General features: G+C 43.2%; 3 protein-coding genes across 8 annotated transcripts in view; 1 reads left to right on the top strand and 2 right to left on the bottom strand.

Annotated features, from left to right (window-relative positions):
* Positions 1–359: 359 nt before the first annotated feature.
* On the top strand, positions 360–4,968 carry lg18h17orf97 (linkage group 18 C17orf97 homolog). Its single transcript, XM_020467932.2, has 2 exons — positions 360–919; positions 1,583–4,968. Exons 1-2 carry the CDS (start codon positions 739–741, stop codon positions 1,996–1,998), a joined length of 597 nt encoding a protein of 198 aa, XP_020323521.1. The 5' UTR covers positions 360–738; the 3' UTR covers positions 1,999–4,968.
* Positions 2,244–5,216, bottom strand: LOC109875577 (refilin-B). 6 transcript variants are annotated; one of them, XM_020467929.2, is made up of 5 exons: positions 5,103–5,199; positions 4,810–4,941; positions 4,482–4,681; positions 4,138–4,232; positions 2,244–3,827 (listed from the first exon to the last, which is right to left on the bottom strand). In XM_020467929.2, the coding sequence occupies exons 3-5, from the start codon at positions 4,677–4,679 to the stop codon at positions 3,509–3,511; spliced, it is 612 nt and encodes a 203-aa protein (XP_020323518.1). In that variant the 5' UTR covers positions 4,680–4,681; positions 4,810–4,941; positions 5,103–5,199; the 3' UTR covers positions 2,244–3,508. The 6 variants fall into 6 exon arrangements, with proteins under 6 accessions (XP_020323518.1, XP_031651633.1, XP_020323516.1 ...); XM_031795773.1 differs by having other exon boundaries at positions 4,810–4,864; positions 5,103–5,151; XM_020467927.2 differs by having other exon boundaries at positions 4,810–5,194.
* A 686-nt stretch (positions 5,217–5,902) lies between these two features.
* vps53 (VPS53 subunit of GARP complex) overlaps positions 5,903–24,415 on the bottom strand; it is a 31,673-nt gene continuing 13,160 nt past the window's right edge. Inside the window, exons 8-22 of the mRNA XM_020467926.2 lie at positions 23,428–23,506; positions 23,134–23,277; positions 21,085–21,227; positions 20,530–20,671; positions 19,068–19,163; positions 18,749–18,843; positions 17,465–17,707; positions 16,331–16,478; positions 16,162–16,244; positions 15,960–16,038; positions 15,717–15,865; positions 15,488–15,557; positions 15,199–15,336; positions 7,965–8,069; positions 5,903–7,784 (exon numbers count right to left, since the gene is read on the bottom strand). Coding sequence (XP_020323515.1) covers positions 7,614–7,784; positions 7,965–8,069; positions 15,199–15,336; positions 15,488–15,557; positions 15,717–15,865; positions 15,960–16,038; positions 16,162–16,244; positions 16,331–16,478; positions 17,465–17,707; positions 18,749–18,843; positions 19,068–19,163; positions 20,530–20,671; positions 21,085–21,227; positions 23,134–23,277; positions 23,428–23,506 — 1,885 coding nt within the window. The 3' untranslated portion in view covers positions 5,903–7,613. The remainder of the gene's footprint in view (positions 7,785–7,964; positions 8,070–15,198; positions 15,337–15,487; positions 15,558–15,716; positions 15,866–15,959; positions 16,039–16,161; positions 16,245–16,330; positions 16,479–17,464; positions 17,708–18,748; positions 18,844–19,067; positions 19,164–20,529; positions 20,672–21,084; positions 21,228–23,133; positions 23,278–23,427; positions 23,507–24,415) is intronic.

The following is a 24,415-nucleotide window of genomic DNA, read 5'->3' as shown; positions in this document are numbered from 1 at the left end:
GGGGAATTGTTAGTTAGATTACTTGTTCGTTATTACTGCATTGTCGGAACTAGAAGCACAAGCATTTCGCTACACTCGCATTAACATCTGCTAACCATGTGTATGTGACAAATAAATTTGATTTGATTTGATGTATATACAAATTGCCATCATACAAACTGAGGCAGCAGACTTTGTGAAAATTCATATTTGTGTCATTCTCAAAACTTTTGGCCACGACTGTACAATGGATTTTTTGCCCAGACTTGTCAGAGTAAAGTCACTCCCCATATGACATCAGAATAGTTTTGATCGTGTCTCATTGGTTCGTGTCTGTGAAAGATCACGTGAGTAACTAGTGTTGTTAAAATGTTGCTACAGTAATCAATCGCTGCCACACTAGTTCCTCACGTGATCCTCCACAGACACGTCATATGGGGTCTCGTTTTATACTTTGTATCACGCGCGAGTTTTACTGTACAACTCATAGAAATCATTCTAGAATAGGTCGGACGAACGCGAAGAATTTGGGAATGGTGATCCTTTGGTTTCCATGGAGAAGTTCCATGTGAGAAGAGTGGATCGGAGTGCACACCTTGAACGTATCTGATTAAGTTCTCGTTTCTCAATTCATCACGCCGGTGTAACCGTTGTATAAAGTTTAGGCCTTATGTATCCTTCGATATAAAGCAGTTGACACAATGTATCAACTATCAATAATTTGATGGTGTATCGAGTTAGCCCAAGCATCGGTAGAGAATGAACCACAGCAGAAACGTTGATACGGCGGTATGGAGCCAGGATGCTCTGACGTCTACCAACGTGAGCCTTACAAATGACAGCAAGCGAAAAAAAAAGAGAAAGCACAAAAAAGATAAAAAGAAGAGTGGTTCGACGAGAAGAGGACCGAGCTCGCCTTCAAACTCCGATGATGCAGCAGGTTGGTTTGTTTTGGTGATGCTCACAAAATCTAGTTTTAAATGCCTAGTGTGGACCTATAGTCCTACCCACAACTGGTTTACCATAACGTTATCATAGTAACCCCAACATGGATCGTTTTTGTTAAAGCTGCAATATGTAACTTTTTGGGTCACCCGAACAAATTCGCATAGAAATGTGAGTTGTAGATCTGTCATTCTCATTGAAAGCAAGTCTGACCCCCTGATAAAAAAAAAAAAAAAGCGGTAGATATGTTTTATGTGCACCATTTCTGTTTCCTGTTCTGAAGTTTCGTTTGTGCGTTTTATTTTCGGTTTTGCTTCAAACACAATATTTTTGGTTAATATTTCACAGCGGTTTAGATGGTACAATGATTTTCAACACTGCATTTCTTGTCAAAAACGGAAATTAGGGGAACTATTAGAATTTAAGTAAAAAGGAAATGTCTGAGTTATTTCTGCATGTTGCACCTTCAATAAACAATGAATAGCTTATAGCATATATTTTTTGAAAAAAAACACTGCCTACCCCGTCGCTAAAAAGGCACTAAATGGGAGAGTCTAAAGTGACCTGCAAGGGGAGAATGTGTTGAGTGAGTTGTGAAATCAAAACACTTTGGTATCAAATTAAGATTAACCTGCACTTTGCCGGCCTGCACTCACAGCAGATAAACTCACCAACACTGAGCAGCAACAGGTCGTCAAAGGCTCCTCCACACGGTCCAAACCCACCCTGAAGAGCTCCAACAGCAAAAAGACCAAGGCCAGAAGTCTGACCAGCCTCCGCAACAATAAATCCCAGCGAGAGGCAATGAAACACGAGGAAACGTTGACAAGGCCAGACACTGGTACCCACCAAGCCCCACTGTCATGGGACCAGGCTGGCCAGAACGACCCAGCCAGGGAGAGCCTGAGGTGGGATGGAGTTTTGGAGGATCCGGTGGCCGAGGCAGAGAGGATAGAGGTGTACAAGGCCAACCGGAGGAAACGGTACCTGGCCTCACAGCAGGGGGTGATGGACTATTTGGGCTTGTTCAAGGGACACTTGGAGAGCAGTAGTGCCATTACACACAATATCTAGGTGGGGCTGTTTTCACATGAATAAATCTATAGGTTTTATGTGCAGTACCTTCTCTATCCTGCAGATGGCATAGCAGTCAATCTGAGATGGTGGAACATTGTAATTGCAACTTTACTCAAATAGTGGCAATTTAAAAAAAGGCATATCCCTAATTGATAACCAAAAGATAAAATCCTGATAAGACTATTTTGAATTTGCTTATGGCATTGGAGTACATATCAAATAATTGTAACACTTCTCAAATCTGATATAAAACAGTTGGTCTTTATTTCAAACAAACACTATAAAAACAGAGCTTTAAAAGCGAAATCATTTTACTTCAATAAGGCCCTTTGGGTATCTCAAGACAGTTCAGGTCCTCTAGATGTGTATCCTTGTAGGACCTTGAGGGAAGTTACCTGTGTTTGGTAGCCTAATAGTAATCTATTACGCTACCAAAATGAGTTTATTAGCATCAAATAAATGCATAACTAAATTAAACCTCTGGAAGCAACCAGAAGAGGATAGGCAGATTATGGACAGTCCATAAGGTGTTAGTAAGAACAAGACTTCACTATTAGGAAAATACAAAAACTTTATAACTGAAAACAATAATGACACATTTGATAATCTCTCGCTACTCATTACCAACTAATACAAACTTCAATTTGCAATGGTCTGTGGGAAGAAAAATGTCCCAACTTTCAACACAGAACTTGCAACTCTTTCACACAATATGAAAAAAGCTGTGGCTTTCTGCTCCATGACCATACTTACAGTAGACAATGTTGGTTTAGGCAAGACTTAGATGGGGTTTGGTGTTACACCAGGATCATACATCTCTATACATGGCTCGGTGTTACACTATCCAGGAATATATATTCTGCTTGTGGTAAGTAATATTGTGCAACAACTACACCATAATACCATGATTTGACAAGCCATTTTGAAGCCCAGTCATAGACAGTAATTTGACAACTCCCCATGTCTACAAATGTAAAAACTTACAAAGATCAGATGGAAACTCCACTATTGCCTTGAATCTTATATTGTTGGATCATTGTTCAATGAGCTCCACTGCAATGGTTAGGCCTAAACACAGGATGTTGACAGTGATGGTCCAGACTACATTTCCCTAACAATCATTCACTTCCAAATCTGGTTTCTAAGTTCCTCCATGGTGATAGTATACAGTACACCATCACCTGTCTCAGTCCACAGTTCAACACTTGGTTAAAATGAATCCAACTTTGACATACCAGAGAACTCTTTACTAGCTACTAATGGATCAACACTTTGGTAGATGGCAGCCTCACTCAGATGTCCCTGCTATTTGTTTGATACTCCAGATCTAGAGATATGGCTTCCATCTTCTGCCCTCCTGGAGACTGGAAAGTATCGTAGCCCACATTTGAGTACCAATCTAAACTAATAGACTGTGTAACCTGGGTCCATGTGTGGCATCGGCCTGGTGGATGGTTGGGCCCCACAGGGCCCTCTCCCTCAGGCCGTGCCCAGCCTTCCCCTAACCTCAATGGGGTAGCCTTCTCCGGTCAGCAGCCTCCAGCTCCACGCTCGACAAGAATCTCCTGGCTAGCCGGCGGCTGTCATAGCTCAGCTCTGTGGTGTAGATGGTGCGAGCGTGCTTGGGGTAGACAATGGTGGTGCTCTGGAAATGCTGGGCCCGCTGGCGAGGCTGGAGGTCTAGCTGGGTCTTGTAGTGTCTCCAGGTGCTGTGAGGGACAGCCAGGAACGTCTGGCTGCAGTTCTCCAGACCCAGGCCTCTGGGCTGCATGGCCACGTCGTGGATAAAGTGACGCTCTGAATCATAGTGGACAGACGATGTGTATCTAGGAATGACAATGTTTGGGCAAGTGTCATTTCACTGCATGTTCAGCTAGATATCGTTTTAGAACTGGAATGCGGCAAGTTTTCAAGCACTGCAAGCCTCCAAGAAATAGACACTTGGCCTACACAGGCTGACAGAAGTAAAATAACTTTTTTTTAAATGCAAGATTTGATCTGTGGTCCACCACATTTCTTTTAAAAAAAAAAGGTATTTATACCAATAGCGAGGCAGATGCAGCACACAGTGCTAAGCCAATTTCAAACCACACACAAACATTCATAGCCTACATGCAGTCATTTAAAACAGCATACCGTATTTCCTTGGACGGTAGTGGATCAAGTTCTATGCCCTCCCCGTAGGACAACGTGTGCAGCTGAGGAACAGATCCAATTGATAAAATAGGGACCTGCAAGCAGTCAGCACTCGCATAAGGAGAACATATTTGGTGGAGGTGGCAAATGTGATTGGCTTAAACTCCTCACCCAATTTACTATTGACATGACCCAGATTCACTATGGGCCATGCAGGGAAACGTATTCAGAGGCTATTTCAGAAACAATGTTTTAACAATGCAACAACTTTGTCTTACAATTTCATAGCGGGATTTTATCAGTTACTGTAACAATTGTAGTAAACCGTGCGACAGCCTACGTACCAAGGATGACCCTGTCCTCTCTTCTTCAGACACCGGGCTTATGGCACCTTTATCCCCGCAATCAGTCAGCAGCCAGTGGCTCGGACTGGGGCTGGGGGGTAGTCCGGAGTCCGGGCTGTCAAGTCCCCGCTCGGCTTTGCAACTCATGTCCAATGGCTCGTCGTCACATACATTCAGCAAGTTTAGTCTGCCCACCATTGCTTTTAAAAAAAAAAGTCAAAAAATTAAATGACGAGCCCTACTGCGCGACGAGTTTGCAGAATTGATTTCCAATTCGTAGAAGCGACTTCCCTTGAATGCAATTGATCCTTCACGTTGGGTAACTTACCAATGATCAAGCACGTTCTTGCTTCAACTTCTCTTGCTTCGCAATAGGCTACGGTCTAAACAAATTGTACTGCATGCTATTTAAATCTTCCATAAGTCAATGAACATTTCTCCTCCCCAATATGTTTTTGCCCTTCCAAATAAAGAGATTCAACATAAATCGTTGGCCTTGAAGTTAACACAATAGTGAAATCAAACTATGTGTCAAGGGCACTGAAGTATAAAAGAACACATGAGAAGGCACTGAAGTATAAAAGAACACATGAGAAGGCACTGAAGATTGTCCACGCCTACCTGTCTTCAAACTTCTCTCCCGTCAAAAAGGTTTCATAGTTTTGTTAGCAGTAAAATAGAGAAAAAGGTAACGCCTTTCAAACGCACCCTCACCTCTGATTGGAGGAAAAATGAAATGCAACCAAACGAAACATGGGAACTCCTTTTGCCCTCACCCCCTGAAAAAAATACCCTGGTAAACGTTCAAACTGAATTGGACCTATTCATTGGGCCGGTTCTGTTGCAAAACATTTCTTAAACGGGAGCGAACTGAACGAAACCGGTAGGGACCTATCTGAATTTGTCCAATATATATAAAATAATTGTTTGGACTAATGATTACATCTATGGAATCGGATAGAGAGCGGTGTGTGTGTGAGATACAACATTCCTACAAGGAAAACATGATGGCAAACTTGTAGTATTCATGTTTTTGACCAGTTGCCACTACAGTAGCCATTTTTTAAAATTATTTTTAAATGTAACCTTTAACTAGGCAAGTCAGTTAAGAACAAATTATTATTTACCATGATGGCCTACCCCTACTGACAATATAAAGTAACATGTTTTTCTTCTTATTAACTAAAGGCATGAATGTGTACATGAAAAGCATTAATATATTAATACATACATTTATATCTTGGGGAGAATAAGGATTTCCAAGGATGAAATCCCAAAACAATCGTTCATGCCTCAACCACAATTATTTAGAATAGATACTTGACGATAGACACATTCTTCAGACCCCATCCTTATCTTGTGCTACACCACCAAATATGAATGAACCACCTCAAATGATCACTGATCCAGAGTATTTGCTGTTACATGCAATAAGTACTTTATCCGAAGCAAGTCACAGTAGAAATAATTTGCTCAATGACAGTATGAAAAGCAACTGTGTTCAATAATATATTATTGTTCTCCACTAGCATCATTGTGCTAATTTCTCAGTTCACTGTCTAACAGAAACTCATGTTCACTGTTATACAATGATCATTTTCTACAATGTATGTTTTTTGTTGTTGAAGATATGTCTAAACGTTTTTCTTTTCTGTTGTTATTCCAGGCCTCTGTTTGACACTGACAGGCCTAGATGACCTGTCAATCATAATGAGAACTTGCCAGAAGATACCAACCCTACCGTTACGCTTGAGCTGTACTGGGGTCGGATCACAATCATGGTTACACACACTGTGAAGCACCATGGTTGAACAATAAAGGAGCTGATTGGCTGACACTGTCATTCCAAACAGGGCGCAGTGGCGACTACTAGCTAGCATGAGGATGTAAAGGGATGTTTTCTGGGAAAACTAGCGGTATTTCAATCTTACACAGTGTCTTAATGTAACCATGATTGCATTCCGACCCCAGTGCAGCTCAGTGCCAAACAAGCATAATGGGAGTGTCAGTAAATGTTCATTATTATTGACAGGTAATCTAGGCCTGTCAATGTCAAACAGAGGCCCGGAATAAACAGAAAAATAAAAAAAAGGTTTAGACAATAAATCTTAAAACAGAAATCAATATGTTGTACAATGCATCCTTATACAACAGTGAACAGGAGTTCCTCTGTTATAAAGTACTGCAACTCTCCCTCACTGTAATCAAATCGATTCAGACTTATATAGATATATATACACACACACACACATATATACATACATACATACACTTCAGATTGACATTTATAAAACGCTCAGCAAGGAATTACATGGGGAAATAGAGCTTAAATAAATGAACATGCTTAATGTCTCACACGCATACACAGTTCCTGGCGAAGGGCCAGAGTTAAAAGGCTTTGACTGGCTCTCATTTCATGGGGGATTTTCAAAAATCAAAGAAACTGTCTTGTGTCTAATTGAAGAGATAGGAAATCCCAAGATCCTCTCTGTCCTGGGGGCTTAACCACTGAACCTGGAGACATCAATGCATGGTGGGATGCGGTCCATCCACCTGGAGGGTGTTCTTATTGTGAAGGGACACTGGAAACATACAAACTCCTAACTAACTGCATCCTCCCCTTGAACAGGGAACCAAGAGAAACACACAAAGGCACAGGACTGGAGAATATCTTAATGTTAGCTTCAAACGCATTGAAGTTCCTTGTTCTCAGTCTGGGACTGGGAGGATAGGTGCCAAAGCGGCAGCAAATTGCTCCTAAAGCCGTTTTTAGTTAGTAGCTCAGTCTAAGTGCAAACACATTTTGTTAAAATGCATAGCGTATGTATGATATAGTCTACATTTAACATTTACAAAGCTTGGGTATTTAGTGTCATAAAAAGAGAAGCAGAAAAGAAATACACAAGTAAATGAGTAATACGTGCCAACAGCTCTGCAGCTGAGGACATTTCTTCATAATTCGACAGTTGACTTTGAAATCATTAGGGTCATTAATGCTCCTAACAAAAATTAGACAATCATGTCTTTACTCTGCCTGCAATTATCCATTATGCTTGAACAGAGCAATAAAAAGTATTTTAGATTAATTACTGGAATCTTTTGTGTGTGGTATGGTGATGAGTGTGTGCACGCTCATAGTCTCTTTTTGATGAGCTTCTCCAGTTTGCGTATGCGCGAGTTCTCCTGCTCGGGGGTGGGGGTGCTGAAGGAAAGAGAGGGGCCTCCATCGGCCCCTGAGGGTGGAGTGGGTAACCTCTGTCTGAAGAGCTCCAACATGCTGCTCTGCTCACTGCGCTTCAACCCCTACACACACACACACACACACACACACACACACACACACACACACACACACACACGTTATTGCAAGAGGAAAAAACAAGAGAGAACAAGACAACAGAGCCAGAGGAAGTAGGCGATAACTGTTGAAAACAGGTCAGTGAGAAAGACAAAACAAGTGAACCCAACCAAAGTGGCCCTTACCTTCATATCCAGAGTTTTCTGGAAGGTCTCTGGGTTTCCATCAGCGAGGAGCTTGATGTAGTTATCCACAAACACCACGGAGGGTTCATGGGGGGCCATGACCACCTGTAGAGGGTGGGTAGTAGACATCAGTGTTGCTCATACATTCACATCTCAATACTGAAGCACAGCATGGGGTTTTTAGACCCCCCCCCCCCAGTTCCCAAGAGCCATGATGAGACGACCAAGATTCATAAACTGTGTGCGCACGGTAAGTGCTTGTGGCACCATAAGAACAAACGGGCCCCAGAGTCAGTCAACTATCAGACCAGACAGTGTGCAAGTGGTTAAAGCTGCAAACAAAGCCCGAACATAACACTGACTGCTTCCAAAACTACATTCTATTCCCTATATACTGCACTACTTTTGACAAGAGCCCTATGGGATTTGGTCAAAAGTAGTGCACTTTATAGGGAATAGGGTGCCATTATAGAAGCACACACTGACTGCACTGTTAGGCTATATTACTGAAAGGCTATATATTTAGGAGACCTGACCCCTCTTCTTTTTACACACCAATTACTCCACGCATGGTGGATGGGAATTAGCCTCACCGGTCATTATTTGGGGCTATAATGAGAGATCGAGTGTTTGGGCAAATTGCAATAGAGATGAGTAAAAAAAAAAAAAAGTGAAAAAAAAGGTTAAATACTGTAGGTTGAATTTATTTTTTGCTTTCAAGAGAGAGATAGCAAAAGCTGGATCAGATAGCATTGAGACTGATTGTAGTGGGTTGCTACAGAGCGGGCAGACAAACATGGTTGACAGATAACACTGAGAAAAATATATATTATCATTTAAATTTAAAAAATCAAATTGAATTTTTATAAATATATATATATATTTTTTTTTTTAAATCGGGAATTGCACCCCCTCCACCCCTCCTTTTCTCTACCCAAAACATTTGCCACTCACCAACCCCTCTTGTCCTCTCTCTGTGCCTAAGGGGTGTGGGCCAGAATGTATAAAAGAGCGAAACCAACGAGAGACGGAACATAGAACACTGGATTGTCTGGAATTCTTGAGGTTCCTTCCCCTCTGGACTGAGTGATTTACTTAGCAACTGTCCTGGAGGGAGGCCCAGGGAAAGCCGGGAGGGACTGTTGTAGTTAGCTCGTAAAAACGAAAGGGAGGGAGAGTGAGTGAGAACGAAAAAAGAAAAAAAACACCCAGGCTAGAAGTAGGTGGGGTGGATGGGTGTTGTAGCATTTCCACTCCCCAGAAAAGAACTCTGGTGGTGGGGGAGAGAGATGGGGTTGGTGGATAGAGGGCTGGAGAGCGTGGAAAACAGCCACGTCTCATGGGCCAAGGAGGGCTGCCTGAGCCTGAGAGACAGACACAACCTACAGACAGACTCACCAGAACAGATCTAAACTTGGGAGACCATTATACTCAAACAGCCTAAACTACTTTATCAGTCATCATCACCATAACCTTTGCTTTGATCACCCATGGACATCCTACAAACATTTGACCAGGAATAGTCCATCCATACTGGCCTGAGGCCCCACACTGACCTATGTGTATGGCTTGATAAGGACTAGGGCTCTGGTCAAAAGTAGTGCACTACATAGGAAATATGGTAACATGTATTTCTCTAGACTTTCAGCATCTGTAGGCCCTGCCAGGCCCAACATAAAACAATTACCTAACAGGCACATATGTGCTACCTAGGTACCACAACTTCCAGGGCTGAACTGCTCACCAGATCGAAGAAAACAATTCTATACGCCTTGTATGTCGGTTCAAGGCCTTACAACACACACACACACACACACACACAGGAGAAATGGGCGGCAGACAAAGGGGAATGTACAGTACCAGTCAAAAGTTGCCCCCTACCCATTCAAGGGTTTTTCTTCATTTTTCCTATTTTCTACATTGTAGAATAGTGAAGACATCAAAACTAGACAGGTGTGTGCCTTTCCAAATCATGTTCAATAAATTGAATTTACCACATGTGGACTCCAATCAAGTTGTAGAAACATCTCAAGGATGATCATTGGAAACAGGATGCACTTGAGCTCAATTTCAAGTCTCATAGAAAAAGGTTTAAATACTTATGTAAATAAGGTATAGGTTTATTATTTTGTATAAATGTGCTACAATTGTCCAAAAGCTGTTTTCATTGTAATTATGGGGTATTGTGTATAGATGTCTGAGGATTTTTATTTATTTAATCAATTTTAGAATAAGGCTGTAACGTAAGGCTGTAATACTTTCCAAAGACACTGTATGTGGGAACTCATTCAAATGGTTAGAAAAGCATACCAGGTGACTATCTTATGAAGCTGGTTGAGAGAATGCCAAGAGTGAGCAAAGCAGTCATCAAGGCAAAGGGTGGCTATATGATGAATCTCAAATATATTTTGATTTGTTTAACACGTTTTTGGTTACTACATGAATCCATATGTGTTATTTCATAGTTCTGATGTCCTCACTATTATTCTACAATGTAGAAATAGTAAAAAAATAAGAAAAACACTGGAATGAGTAGGTGTGTCCCAACTTTTTATCTGGCACTGTACTGTATGTAAACACATTCAAGGCATTCCTCTATGGACTAACGGCCTTGTGTGCTTCACATGTGGAATCATCCATACACGTCCCAGGTGTCGACACTGAGGAGAGGCCGCTAAACTGTTTTGAATGTAGGGCCACATATCCTGAATATCTGATAACTAGAAGTCCCTTGGTATAAAATAATCTGATACATGATCTTGACAAAAAACACAGAAAGGGAGACGAGGCTATGCTTGTATCTTCAGTAGTCCTAACGATTGTGGTCAGACTAGATGACATCCTGATGGCTGATGTAGCATTTTAAATGTTTTATATTTCACCTTTATTTAATCAGGTAGGCCAGTTGAGAACAAGTTCTCATTTACAACAGTGACCTGGCCAAGATAAAGCAAAGCAGAGCGACAAAAAAAGAGCTACACATGGGATAAACAAATGTACAGTCAATAACAATAGAAAAATCTATATACAGTGTGTGCAAATCAGGTAAGGAGGTAAGGCAATAAATAGGCCATATTAGCAAAGTAATTACAATTTAGCAAATTAACAATGGAGTGATAGATGTGCAGATGATGATGTGCAAGTAGAAATACTGGCAAAGAGCAAAAAAGTACATAAAAACAATATGGGGATGAGGTAGGTAGTTGGATGGGCTATTTACAGATGGGCTGTGTACAGCTGCAGCAATTGGTGAGCTACTCAAATAGCTGATGCTTAAAGTTAGTGAGGGAGATAAAGTCTCCAACTTCAGCGATTTTTGCAATTCGTTCCAGTCATTGGCAGCAGAGAACTGGCAAAGGAGGTGTTGGCTTTGGGGGTGACCAGTGAGATATACCTGCTGGAGCGCATGCTACGGGTGGGTGTTATGGTGACCAGTGAGCTGAGATAAGGCAGAGCTTTACCTAGCAAAGACTTATAGATGATCTGGAGCCAGTAGGTTTGGCAACGAATATGTAGCGAGGGCCAGCCGACAAGAGCATACAGGTCGCAGTAGTGGGTGGTATATGGGGCTTTGGTGACAAAATGGATAGCACTGTGATAGACTGCATCCAATTTATTGAGTAGGGTATTGGAGGCTATTTTGTAAATGACGTCGCCGAAGTCGAGGATCGGTATGATAGTCAGTTTTACGAGGGTATGTTTGGCAGCATGAGTGAAGGAGGCTTTGTTGCGAAATAGGAAGCCGATTCTAGATTTAATTTTGAATTGGAGATGCATAATATGAGTCTGGAAGGAGAGTTTACAGTCTAGCCAGACACCTAGGTATTTGTAGTTGTCCACATATTCTAAGTCAGAACCGTCCAGAGTAGTGATGCTAGTCGGGCGGGCGGGTGCGGGCAGCGATTGGTTGAAGAGCATGCATATAGATTTACTAGTGTTTAAGAGCAGTTGTAGGCCACCGAAGGAGTGTTGTATGGCATTGAAGCTTGCTTGGAGGCTTGTTAACACAATGTCCAAAGAAGGGATGGATATAGGTCTTTAACCGTTTGGGTCTAGAGTGTCACCCCTTTGAAGAGGGGGTTGACCCCGGAAGCTTTCCAATCTTTAGGGATCTTGGACGATATGAAAGAGATGTTTAACAGACTAGTACTAGGTTGCAACAATGGCGTCGGATAATTTTTAGAAAGACAGGGTCCAGATTGTCTAGCCCAGCTGATTTGTACGGGTCCAGGTTTTGCAGCTCTTTCAGAACATCTGCTATCTGGATTTGGGTGAAGGAGAAGCTGGGAGGCTTGGGCAAGTAGCTGTGGGGGGTGTTGAGCTGTTGGTCGGGGTTTGGGTCGCCAGGAGGAAAGCATGGCCAGCCGTAGAGAAATGCTTATTGGATTTAATTGGTGGTGACAGTGTTTCCCAGCCTCGGTGCAGTGGGCAGCTGGGAGGAGGTGCTCTTATTCTACATGGACTTTACAGTGTCCCCGAACTTCTTGGAGTTAGGATACAAATTTCTGTTTGAAAAAGCTAGCCTTTGCTTTCTTAACTGGCTGTGTGTATTGGTTCCTGACTTCCCTGAAAAGTTGCATATCGCGGGGACTATTCGATGCTAGTGCAGTATGCCGCAGGTTGTTTTTGTGCTGGTCGAGGGCAGTCAGGTCTGGAGTGAACCAAGGGCTATATCTGTTCTTAGTTCTAGATTTTTTGAACGGGGCATGCTTATTTAAGATGGTGAGGAAATTACTTTTAAAGAACAACCAGGCATACTCTGATATATACTCTGGCATATACTGACGGAATGAGGTCAATATCATTCCAGGATACCCCGGCCAGGTCGATTAGAAAGGCCTGTTCGCAGAAGTGTTTTAGGGAGCGTTTGACAGTGATGAGGGGTGGTCGTTTGACCGCAAACCAATAACGGATGCAGGCAATGAGGCAGTGATCGCTGAGATCCTGATTGAAAACAGCAGGGGTGTATTTGGAGGGCAGGTTGGTCAGGAAAATATTTTTCCTGTTTACAGATTTAGGGTTGTACCTGGTGGGTTCCTTGATAATTTGTGTGAGATTGAGGGCATCTAGCTTTGATTGTAGGACAGCCGGGGTGTTAAGCATATCCCAGTTTAGGTCACCTAACAGTACAAACTCTGAAGATAGATGGGGGGCAATCAATTCACATATGGTGTCCAGGGCACAGCTGGGAACTGAGAGGGGTCTATAACAGGCTGAAACAATGAGAGCATGATTAGAGCAGGTCCCAGGCTGACCATTAGAGCAGTTCTCAGGCTCACCATTAAGACAGATCAGCCTGGCCATTAGAGCAGGTCCCAAGCTGACCATTAAGACAGATCAGCCTGGGAATTAGAGCAGGTCCCAAGCTGATCATTAAGACAGATCAGCCTGGCCATTAGAGCAGGTCCCAGGCTGACCAATAAAACAGACCATTAAGCCCATTAGACAGACATCAAGGCTGCCTTCCTTCATGTGTGTGAGGGAGACAAGGGGGTGAGGGAAATTTCCTCTGGGATCGGGTCACAAGCCTTGGGGGCAGGGTAACTGGACTAGGGTAGGGTGAGGGGATAGGCTCTAGGGATGGGTGGGTTTTGGCTGAGAAGACAGGTGCGTGCCATTGTCTTTCTGCATTATATTGGCCAACCCTGGGGCAAGGTCAACCAATCACAGACTGTGTTTACTCTGTAGAAGAGACAAGCCAAGGATACATGTGTCTGACGTATGTGAGCATTCCCGAAAGTGTGTGTGTTTGCCTGCGTGGGTATACGCGTGGAAGCCTGCATTCCCTAACCACTCACACCTCTCTTGGCTCCAGCAGGTTGACACACTGTGCATGAGCACGTCCATGTGTGTTTAAAGCCTGCCTTCTTCTCCGATCTCTCTCATTAAAACACAGGGGCACAGCTCAGCTCCTATTCCTCAGCTACTTAATGGGAACTTGGTCATAAAACCCTTTCCTTAGTGGGGTTAAAGAGAAATAATTCACCTGTAGACAAGCAGTTATTCAATTAAAATAAAACATACGTTGATAATCTGGTCAAGTCAGACAATGTTCATACTTGGCTCGGCAGTCAAACAGCACACATTTAGACAAAATCCAGTATTTAGTTATTGTTAAATGCCAAAACACAGGAATGAACAGTGGTTATAATCATGTTTAGCCAAGCCAGTGTATTTAAAAAGGGTAGAGGTTAATGGTTAGGATTACCCTTGAGGCGTGGGTTAAGGTTAAGTTTTAGGGTCAATTAAGTGGTAGGATTAGGTAGAAGTGGCTGTAGTGAAACTTTGTTGTGTGGTTGTACAGAAACGGTGTAGCATGGTCAAAGATAGACATTGTAGCATGGTTGTAGTGTAACATTGTAACATGGTTGTAGTGTAACATTGTAGCATGGTTGTAGTGTAACATTGTAGCATGGTTGTAGTGTAACATTGTAGCATGGTTGTAGTGTAACATTGTAGCATGGTTGTAGTGTAACATTGTAGCATGGTTGTAGTGTAACATTGTAGCATGGTGGTAGTGTAACATTGTAGCATGGTTGTAGTGTAACATGGTTGTAGTGTAACATTGTAGGATGGTTGTAGTGTGACATGGTTGTAGTGTAACATTGTAGCATGGTTGTAGTGTAACATTGTAGCATGGTTGTAGTGTAACATTGTAGGATGGTTGTAGTGTGACATGGTCGTAGTGTAACATGGTTGTAGTGTAACATTGTAGGATGGTTGTAGTGTAACATTGTAGGATGGTTGTAGTGTGACATGGTCGTAGTGTAACATTGTAGCATGGTTGTAGTGTAACATTGTACTATGGTTGTAGTGTAACATTGTAGCATGGTTGTAGTGTAACATGGTTGTAGTGTAACATTGTAGGATGGTTGTAGTGTGACATGGTTGTAGTGTAACATTGTAGCATGGTTGTAGTGTAACATCGTAGAATGGTTGTGTGAAGTGCCTATCAGAGTCCAAAACATGTAGTTATACACACAGCAGTGTTCAACAATATTGGACTGCTGCCTTTCATACTTTTTGAATTCTCAGTGCGGCTTAATGCAATTTCCCCAACTTAACACATTCAAATGAATAGAGGATTTGTATGCAGAGCTGCGTTGGTTGGGGATTTTGGGGAGGTGCGCAGTCGGGCTGTGCATCCCCTGTGGATGGTGGTCATGTCTGTGTCACAATGGAATGCCGGACTATCGCGTCTCGGTGTCACAGGGCTCAGCGTCACAGGGCTCACCTTGAGGATCATCTCAGCGCGGGTCATCCCCTTCACGACTATCTTGGTGTAGCTGGCTGGGGCCTTGCGGACCACCTGAGACCCTATAGAGGGCAGATCCAACAACACTGTCTTCAGGGAGTGGGTGTCCAGGAGGAGCTGAAGAACAAAGCAGAAGAAGAAAACTAAGCTGAATGATCAGCTACAGGAGCAAACAAACAAATGTTAAAACGTTTGAATTGTTACGGAGACCGTAAGCGTAATTCTACTTAGATAAAGGCTAATTAAATAAAAGGGTAAGTATGTTTACCTGTTCAGCCCCCACCATGCTGATAGGCTTACACCTGAACAAGTGGTTGATGAATTTAGGAATAAAAGAGCTGAGGGGGGAAAAAAAAGACAAGAAAGAATATCAATTCAGTTTTCATTTCTGAACACTGACAATTTCTTCTAAAATCTCTAAATCAATTGTCTTGTCAATGGGAGTACCAAGTCTTCGTCACACATATTGACGAACAGTGAAGAGGGTAGTAACTCACTTGGTGAACTTGATGCAGAACTGGGTGAAGTATTTTCGTGTGGAGGCCAGGTTCCCTCTGATGATGGGGACGTTCTGTTTGATGTGCATGATGACTGACGTCACGTAGGGACTTTGGTCACCTACATGTTCTACACTCTGCCATGGCATCTAGAGGGAGGGAGACCAAGAGAGAATGGTTGAAAGTGAAAATATAATATGACAGCATGAGAAGAGGGAGGGAGGAATGCAGTGGGTGTCCCACCTTGCTCATGGCAGTGAGAGCAGGATCACAGGCAGCGTCCAGGTCCTGAACAAGCAACTGGATACTGTTGGAAATCACACTGATTGACGCAGAGAGAGAGTTTACAGTCATGGACTTCACATCCAATTAATCTCCTAAACTGTTGTTCATTTTGAGTTGGCAGAAGTTGCCCCTATAGTGAAGGTTAGGATTTGGTGCATACTTGCTGAAGGTGTCCATCTCTCCAGTCAGGTTGATTCTCTCCACCAGAGTCTTATCCACCTTCTCCTTCAGCTTCTCCTCCAACTGACACAGAATAGGTTTAACGTTAAGTCTAGACCCGTTTGAGTGTGTGTGTGTGTGTGTGTGTGTGTGTGTGTGTGTGTTCTAACCTGCTGTGTGGTGGCTAGACAGTACTCTGCAGTACTGAGGATGCTACAGATGAGACACAGCTCCTCTACATTGAACTTAGCAGCCTCCGAACCCTCCTTCTCCTGCAGTAGACTCTTGATGGTCAGTCCTCCACTATTACTGCTAGTCCTGAGAGACAGAGACCGAGAGAGACAAAGCATCTAAATAGTTTTAACTAGCTTCCTTTTCTCATGAATTAAAGACAGAAGTCTGCACACATGAGCTCTAAAGGGAAAACACTGGGACCTAGTGTGAACTGACAAGGAGAAACTCCTGGACCTAGTTATAGGTTATTATTCAAAGAAAGTTTTGGATAACTGAGGACACAGCCAGAAACATACACACAGACAGACAGGGGGGGCAGTGTTACCATGGCTAAACCGCCTCCCTCTCATTATTAAATGCCACAACCAAAACTTCTGGGAAAACCACAACACAGCTCCAACCCCCCAGAAGAGCCAGCATTAAAACTCCACAAGACAATACATACACTACGCCACACAAGAGGTCTGTGTGGGTGTGTGTGTATCAACCCCAGTGAATAATAGGGCTTATGTGGCCATCGAGCCAAAGATGTTTTCGCTCATGAAGTATTACGCCTCACCGCGATGTAAACACCTCCAGAACCACATGACATACAAACAAAGACGATCAAACACAGTGACGACTAAACACGTAAAATTATCAAACAAACCCCTGAGAATGATGGATCACTCTTCTGAATTAACACACTTTGGCAGATTCCTTCATCAAAAGGGAATTGAAGCAGATGACAGCATATATCATCCATAAGAATTTGAATCTTGCTTTGACAGAAGCATTTGTCCAAGTCCAGCTCCTAGTAGGCCACAGTTTATACTGGTTGTCATAGTGCCACCTGTGTCAGAATATTTTCCTAACAAAGCCAGAAACCATCCAGAAAATGGTTTGAATGAAAACCAGAGTACACAGTGTCCTTCCGGAATCCATACTGGAAGTACTGCAACTTGCATTCCTGGTTCTAGGGCCCAACACAGTATGTGAGCAGCATGAATAAAAAGCACTTACTAAATAATCACTAGACCTACATCCTCACAAATACATCTGATCATCATATCATTATATAGGTAAATTACTTGGGCAGGTTTCCAGACAGTATCTTCCAGGCATACTCTCTGAGGTACTTCTGGAAGATGGTGGTGAGGGCGATCATAGGTTCCCCTGTGCTGAGCTGGGAGCACTGCACCATGCACTTCTTATAGTAGACAAACAGGTCAGCACAGCTGGGCAGCACTGCTCCCCCGTCCTCCGTGCCCGCCTTGGGGGGGCCCTGCGCCCGGAAGTCTGACACAAAACGGTCAATCATCTCCCCCAGGTTCCTGAGAATAGTAACACACACAGCTCAGTGATGACCCCTAGACACCAGCACACACACGCAGGTTGACGTTTATTGCCATGAATCTTGCCCTGGAGGTAGAACTGAGCGATTTACACTAGATGGCCCAGCTGCAAAGTCAAAATTGTCTCTATCGTAAACATTTCTGAAAACAAAAAATGAGCTTTTTGTTCTCAATTGAAGGTTTGGCCTGAGGGTTAGCAGTGTGGTTAGGTATAAAATCAAATATTTATGGCTTTGTGGCTGTGCCAGATAGCAACCACTCTGCAGAGCTGCTTCCAGAGCAAGATTCATGACAAATGCCAACCTGCCACAGACATCAGTAATGATAAAATGGAAGAGACAGACAGGGTAGGAGATTCTCCCTCTATTGCAGCTGTATTCACTGTCCTTTGATTTCAATGTCTACATGGCTGTTAATGTCTAGTACTTTACCCCCTGCCCAGCCACTGTTACTGTAAAATGAAGCCAAGGACAGAAAACTAAATCTACTTTGTATGAACAATCAGGTCACTATTCACTCTCCTGTTGTATCCATTGAGACAAGCTGCTTTGGAAATCTCTGTTGTAGAATTGTCTGGCCCTGTCTGTTGTGACAGAAAACCATAGCCAGATCATGTAAGGCCCAGTCAGCACTAAACACACCAGATATCCAATACTAGGGGCCGCCACGAGACAGACAAGCCCCAGAACCATGTTCCTGGAGAGACCCCACGTCTGTGGTGGAGGGAGGGGGGAGAGGAAATAGTGTGAGAGAGAGAAATAGAGTGGGAGAGAGAAACAAAGAGGAGAAAAAGTGGGAGTGAAAAAGCGGAGAAGGAGTAAAGAGAGAAAAGAATGAACTGCTGCAGCAGCACTTTTCAATCCATCTTTCTCAGCGTCTGTGGTCATGTAGCTAATAGGAACCATTTCTGCCTCAGCAGAGAGACAGAAAGAAAAACAGGGGACGAAAGAGAGTGAAATGGGGGGGGGGGGGAAACGTTCTGGGCACACAGATCTCCAAGCGCGCACACACACAACTTACTTGTCCTGAGACTCGATGTAGACATAGAGGTGAGGCTCAAAGCACTTGGAAATTATGCCATGGAAGGGGTTGTCAGGAGCCTTGTGCTTCTTGGGCTGGGGAGCGGAAAATGGTCAACAATGTAGAATGTAGTTAATACTCATGATTTCTCTTTGGGGATGAGTATATTTTTCCAAAGTCATCCCTTAAAAAGGTCCTACCGAGATCCTCCAAGAGATATTCCCATCATGAGTCACCATGATAACCTCAGAAGGTCAGCCTATGCCTATCAAGATCGAAGTTCAGACCGGGTCAAAGGGTCATCTCAAACATGTCTTACCCTATCCAGATCCTCCTCCATCTCTGAACCATCATCTCCAACCTCGTCCTCCAGGAAAGGGTTGGTGGACTCCAGTGGTGGCTCAGGCTTTTTCACCTGAAAACAACACTACAGTCAACAATGATGGCCCAATGGTGTGTGTGTGGGTGTGTGTGTGTGTATATACAGCACATTCGGACCCCTTGACTTTCCACTTTGTTACGCTATAGCCTTATTCTAAAATGGATTTAAAAAAAAACATTTTCCTCATCAATCTAAACACAATACCCCTTAATGACAACGTGAAAACAGGTTTAGAAATGTTTGCAAATGTATTAAAAACAGAAATACTTTATTTACATATGTATTCAGACCCTTTGCTATGAGACTCAAAATTGAGCTCAGGTGTATCCTGTTTCAAATGATCATCCTTGAGATGTTTCTACAACTTGATTGGAGTCCACCTGTGCTAAATTCAATTGATTGGACATGATTTAGAAAGGCATACACCTGTCTATATAAGGTCCCACAGTTGACAGTACATGTCAGAGCAAAAACCAAGCCATGAGGTCGAACGAATTGTCCGTAGAGCTCCGAGACAGGATTGTGTAAAGTTTGGAACCACCAAGACTCTTCCTAGAGCTGGCTGCCTGGCCAAACTGAGCAAATGGGGGGAGAAGGGCTTTGGTCAGGGAAGTGACCAAGACCCTGATTGTCACTCTGAAAGAGCTCCAGAGTTCCTCAGAGGAGATGGGAGAACCTTCCAGAAGGACAACCATCTCTGCAGTTCTCCACCAATCAGGCCTTTATGGTAGAGTGAGTAGATGAAAGCCATTCCTCAGTAAAAAGCACATGAAAGCCCGCTTGGAGTTTGCCAGAAGGCACCTTGAAGGACTCTCAAACCATGAGAAACAAGATTCTCTGGTCTGATGAAACCAAGATTGAACTATTTGGTCTGAATGGCAAGCTTCACCTCTGGCACCATCCTTACGGTGAAGCATGGTGGTGGCAGCATCATGCTGTGGGGATGTTTTTCAGTGGCAGGGACTGGGAGACTAGTCAGGATCGAGGGAAAGATAAACGGAGTAAAGTACAGAGAGATCCTTGATAAAAGCCTGCTCCCGAGCGCTCAGGACCTCAGACTTGGGCGAAGGTTCACCTTCCAACAGGACAACAACCCTAAGCACACAGCCAAGACAACGCAGGATTGGCTTCAGGACAAGTCTCTGAATGTCCTTGATTGGCCCAGCTAGAGTCCGGACTTGAACCTGATCAAACATCTCTGGAGAGATCTGAAAATTGCTGTACAGCAATTTATTAGCTGTATTTACTTTGTCATTTTGGGTATTGTGTGTAGTTTGATGAAAAAAACTATTTAATCCATTTTAGAATAAGGCTGTAATGTTACAACATTTTGAAAAAGTCAAAGGGTATGAAAACGTTCCGAATGCACTGTGTGTGTGTGTGTGTGTGTGTGTCTAACCCCGGGCCCGTCGGTGAGGGTGCACCCAGAGAAGCGCTTGGCGAGCAGCCCCTCGAAGTTGGTGGTCCTCTGAATGGCAAACAGAAGCAGCTTGACCTCAATCTCTTTGGCTCGCGTCCGCATTACTTTGGCCAGCTCTGTCCTGGATGACACAGATACACATAGGGTCGTCAATACGTCACATTGCAGCATGAATGACTGATCGCAGGTCAGTGCTCTACTGTCTACTGAATAGTGTTGGGATGATAGAGGAACTATCAAAATAAATAAAGAGAGTCGCACACATATATATATAAATAACTCCCAGTAACTTATTGGGTAAAACTCTCTAGGTATAGAGAGTGTGTGCAACTATTTATTTGTATATAGTAGCTTGCAGTTTATTTGCCGTTAGTCAGCACCTCCACACAGAATAATTCTCTGTGCTCCAGCTCATACATTTTATTAGGGGATGATAGAGCACAACTATTACAATAGTTGATAGAATGTGTAGACAGTGAGGCACTGGCTGTCTCAACAGTTTCCAGCACAGGGTGTGTGTGTGTGTGTGGGTACCTGGTGATGTGGCAGAACTCTACAGCGATGCGTTCGGTCATACACCACTCTTCAGGAAACATGCGTCCGTACTTCTCCTCATAGTCCACCAGCTGACGCTTAATCCAGGCGTAGCGCCGGTCGATCTTATCCAGCCAAGCTACCTGGGTCAGTGGACAAACACACTTTCAGGTGGAGGGTCCACAGGCATACTGTCACAACACTAGCATTATTAAAGATCAGTCAATGTACATCTCAATTATGATTCACATGATCTACAAAGGAACAAATACTGGGATGTAAAAAAAAAAAAAGTCACTTATCCCCATTTGTACCTACCCAAAAACCCTCGTGTAGTGGGCCCAAAATGGATGCCTTAGATTAAAGTGTAACTGGAAAAAGATCAAATTCCAAGTTCATGCTTCAAAACCAACTTTATAAGAGGTTTTAAAGATATGGAATTTTGAGTAAAATATAACCTGATGTACAGTGAGGCATTGTTGGCAGAATAGGTGGATGCAGTTCAATGCATGATTAATATAATTCGCCAATACATGTTTTGGTAGTCCAAAACAATATTGCTATCAGTTCGTAAATCACAGCTGACCTGGTATATGGTTTGCTGCCGCCACCCATTCAGGACACACAATTTCAATGACTCAATATTTTGAACAAAAACGAACGACTGTAACTAAGGCTGGGAATGTCAATACAATCAAACTAGGAAAGGCAATGACCACAAGTCAGTCATTATGTGGCTAATAGGCTAGGGCCCAGGTCAAACAAGGCCCGCGGTCCTGTAAATAAGTCAACAGTTGAGTCATCGACAGTGCATTCGGAAGGTTTTCAGACCAATACCTTTTCCACCTTTTGTTACATTACAGCCTTATTCTAACATTTATAAAATAGTTATTTCCCCCCTCAAACTACACACAATACCCCATAAGGACAAAGCAAACTGTTTTTTTGGGGGGGGGCAGCGATTAGAGCCTCGAGTCTTCTTGGGTATGACGCTACAAGCTTGGCACACCTGTATTTGGTGAGTTTCTCACATTCTTCTGTGCAGATCCTCTCAAGCTCTGTCAGGTTGGATGGGGAGCGTTGCTGCTCAGCTATTTTCAGGTCTCTCCAGAGATGTTCGATCTGGTTCAAGTCCCGACTCTGGTTGGGCCAATCAAGGACATTAAGAGACTTGTCCCAAAGCCAATCCTGCGTTGTCTTGGCTGTGTGCTTAGGGTCTTTGTCCTGTTGGAAGGTCCCGAGCACTCTGGAGCAGGTTTTCATCAAGGATCTCTCAAGTTCCCAATCAGTTATCAAAACGTGAGTTGGAAAAAGCATGCATTAGCAGGCAAGCTGCAGAACGATGAGCAGGGTACTGTTCCCCATTGCTTATCAGTGCAATTTTGACAGCCAACTAGCTAAAATGTTTGAAAGGGTTTACCTAATGTTCCCTCATTAGATTTTTGCTCTTCTCCCTCTGGCTAGTGTTAGTTGTTGATCTTGTTGATGTGCATAGGCAACTGAGAAAGCCTACCTTTTCATGTTTTTTTGATCAATAAGACTGTAGTTCCCTAATGTAAGAGGACTCCCATGATATTTACATATTTGCAGAAATCCATTCAGGTGTATTTTGTGGCTTTTGGCAAATGCATTCTAATGATCTAAAGCTGTGCTGTTGCTACACCCTGTAAACACAGTCCAGTTCAAAGTGAATGATGGCAGGCCCATGTGGCAAATGGCTTGGTAACACATAGGCCTACTGTAGCTCTGATTGACTATGCATAGACTCCGGTCATGGACAAGACAGATGTTTTTATTAGGTATTATTTGCTGCAGTGTTTATTAATTGTCCAAACGCATGGCGAGATTTTCACAAGTGCCTTACTGGACGTCATTCCCAAACATTCTATGAATTTATGAAAATGGGAAAATGACCATATCTAAGTGCTTGCTTGTCAGAAAATTGTATTCTTCCTGGGGGTGTTAATGAACAGATTTGAATAAGATTATGTTGCTAAAACGCTGTCAGTTCCACTTTAATGCTTAGCAGTACAATAAACTGAAACTCACGTCCTGGTTCTCCTGGAAGAGCACCATGTACTCAGAGAGGTGCTGTCTGATGAACTTCTTGATGATCTCCTGTTTGATGCGAGGGTCCAAGACGTTGGCCACCAGACAGGCATCCCTCAGAACGTTACTGGGTCCCCCTGCTCTCTGGGGATATAGAGTACACACACCAAATACCTTGGGGTAACACACACACAATTATAATATACATTATATAATGTATAGTCATACATATACAATTGTTTAATGAAGCTCATATGATAACACACAAGGCATTCATAGCACAAAAATATTCACCTTTGACCCCTGAGCGGGGAAGGCCTCTTCGAAGTCTGCCAGGATCTGAGTCCCCAGCTCACTTTGGGCTGCTTTCACCCTGTGGATGACACAAACAGTGGAGAAACATTGAGAATACATTGCCAGCGTGAAAGCTAAAACTGGGTATAGAGCTGGTGTAGCATAACTGTAGATATTTTCAATGCAACGGTTTCCCAAATTGTAACTAGGTTGAGAGGGACCCACTGGTAAGTCGTGACTGACTGGTTTCAGGCCGTGGCAAAACTGGCATGACTTGGGCCAGTGGTTGTGTTAACTAATTGGGTCAGAGATATTCCAGAAGTCTTTATTGGGTCACACAGTACATCACATAGTCCCATGGTGGGAACAAGAACCACTGGCTTAAGAGGAGAAGACACACAGGCACATACCCATGGTGAGAACTAGAACCACTGGCCTAATGTGATGAGTGAATTTGGTAGGGCATTTTGAGTCCAATCCTAGAGCAACAAGAAGAACCTTCCAGAATAAACAAGATGGATGCCATGCCACAGGGCAGGCAGTGCCCTGCAGATGCCCCTGACAATCAGTCAGACCCACGCTACAGCTGTCCTTCTGTCTGGTCATCCCTCCATATATGTTTGTCAATTTCTTCTGAAGACTGTTTATTTTTTTCTCCCATTTACCCTTTTCCAGATAACAAAGCAGTGGTCAGAGAGTGTGTGGGTGGCTTTGAATGATATTGGACACACAGACACAAGCCTAGATAAACATAAAAGTTTATGGAAGAAAAAAAACATTAAAATGACCCCTCCCACACACACACAAACACACTTTCTTACTCTCCTAAATTCATGTTCTTATCATCCACTCCAAGGCAAACAGAGCAGATAGCCTAGCTAGCTCCCCCGGCCAGAGAGACACAGGGACTAGCTGGTTTGAGGGCTGAACACAGACCGTACTCTGGTATGGGGTCTGGACTAGTGCTTAACACAACCCACAACTGATC

This window comes from Oncorhynchus kisutch, linkage group LG18, assembly GCF_002021735.2.
Source record: "Oncorhynchus kisutch isolate 150728-3 linkage group LG18, Okis_V2, whole genome shotgun sequence".
Lineage (NCBI taxonomy): Eukaryota > Metazoa > Chordata > Actinopteri > Salmoniformes > Salmonidae > Oncorhynchus > Oncorhynchus kisutch.
This window is presented reverse-complemented; position numbering and strand designations above follow the sequence as displayed.

Bases quoted from the DNA above. Each gene is read 5' to 3' on its own strand.
- lg18h17orf97 (XM_020467932.2), top strand. From the start codon at position 739: ATGAACCACAGCAGAAACGTTGATACGGCGGTATGGAGCCAGGATGCT. The intron at 920-1,582 runs GTTGGTTTGTTT...CTGCACTCACAG, and splicing joins AAACTCCGATGATGCAGCAG to CAGATAAACTCACCAACACT.
- LOC109875577 (XM_020467928.2), bottom strand. From the start codon at position 4,679: ATGGTGGGCAGACTAAACTTGCTGAATGTATGTGACGACGAGCCATTG. The intron at 4,233-4,481 runs GTACGTAGGCTG...GACTGCTTGCAG, and splicing joins AGAGGACAGGGTCATCCTTG to GTCCCTATTTTATCAATTGG. The intron at 3,828-4,137 runs GTATGCTGTTTT...TGTCATTCCTAG, and splicing joins CTACCGTCCAAGGAAATACG to ATACACATCGTCTGTCCACT.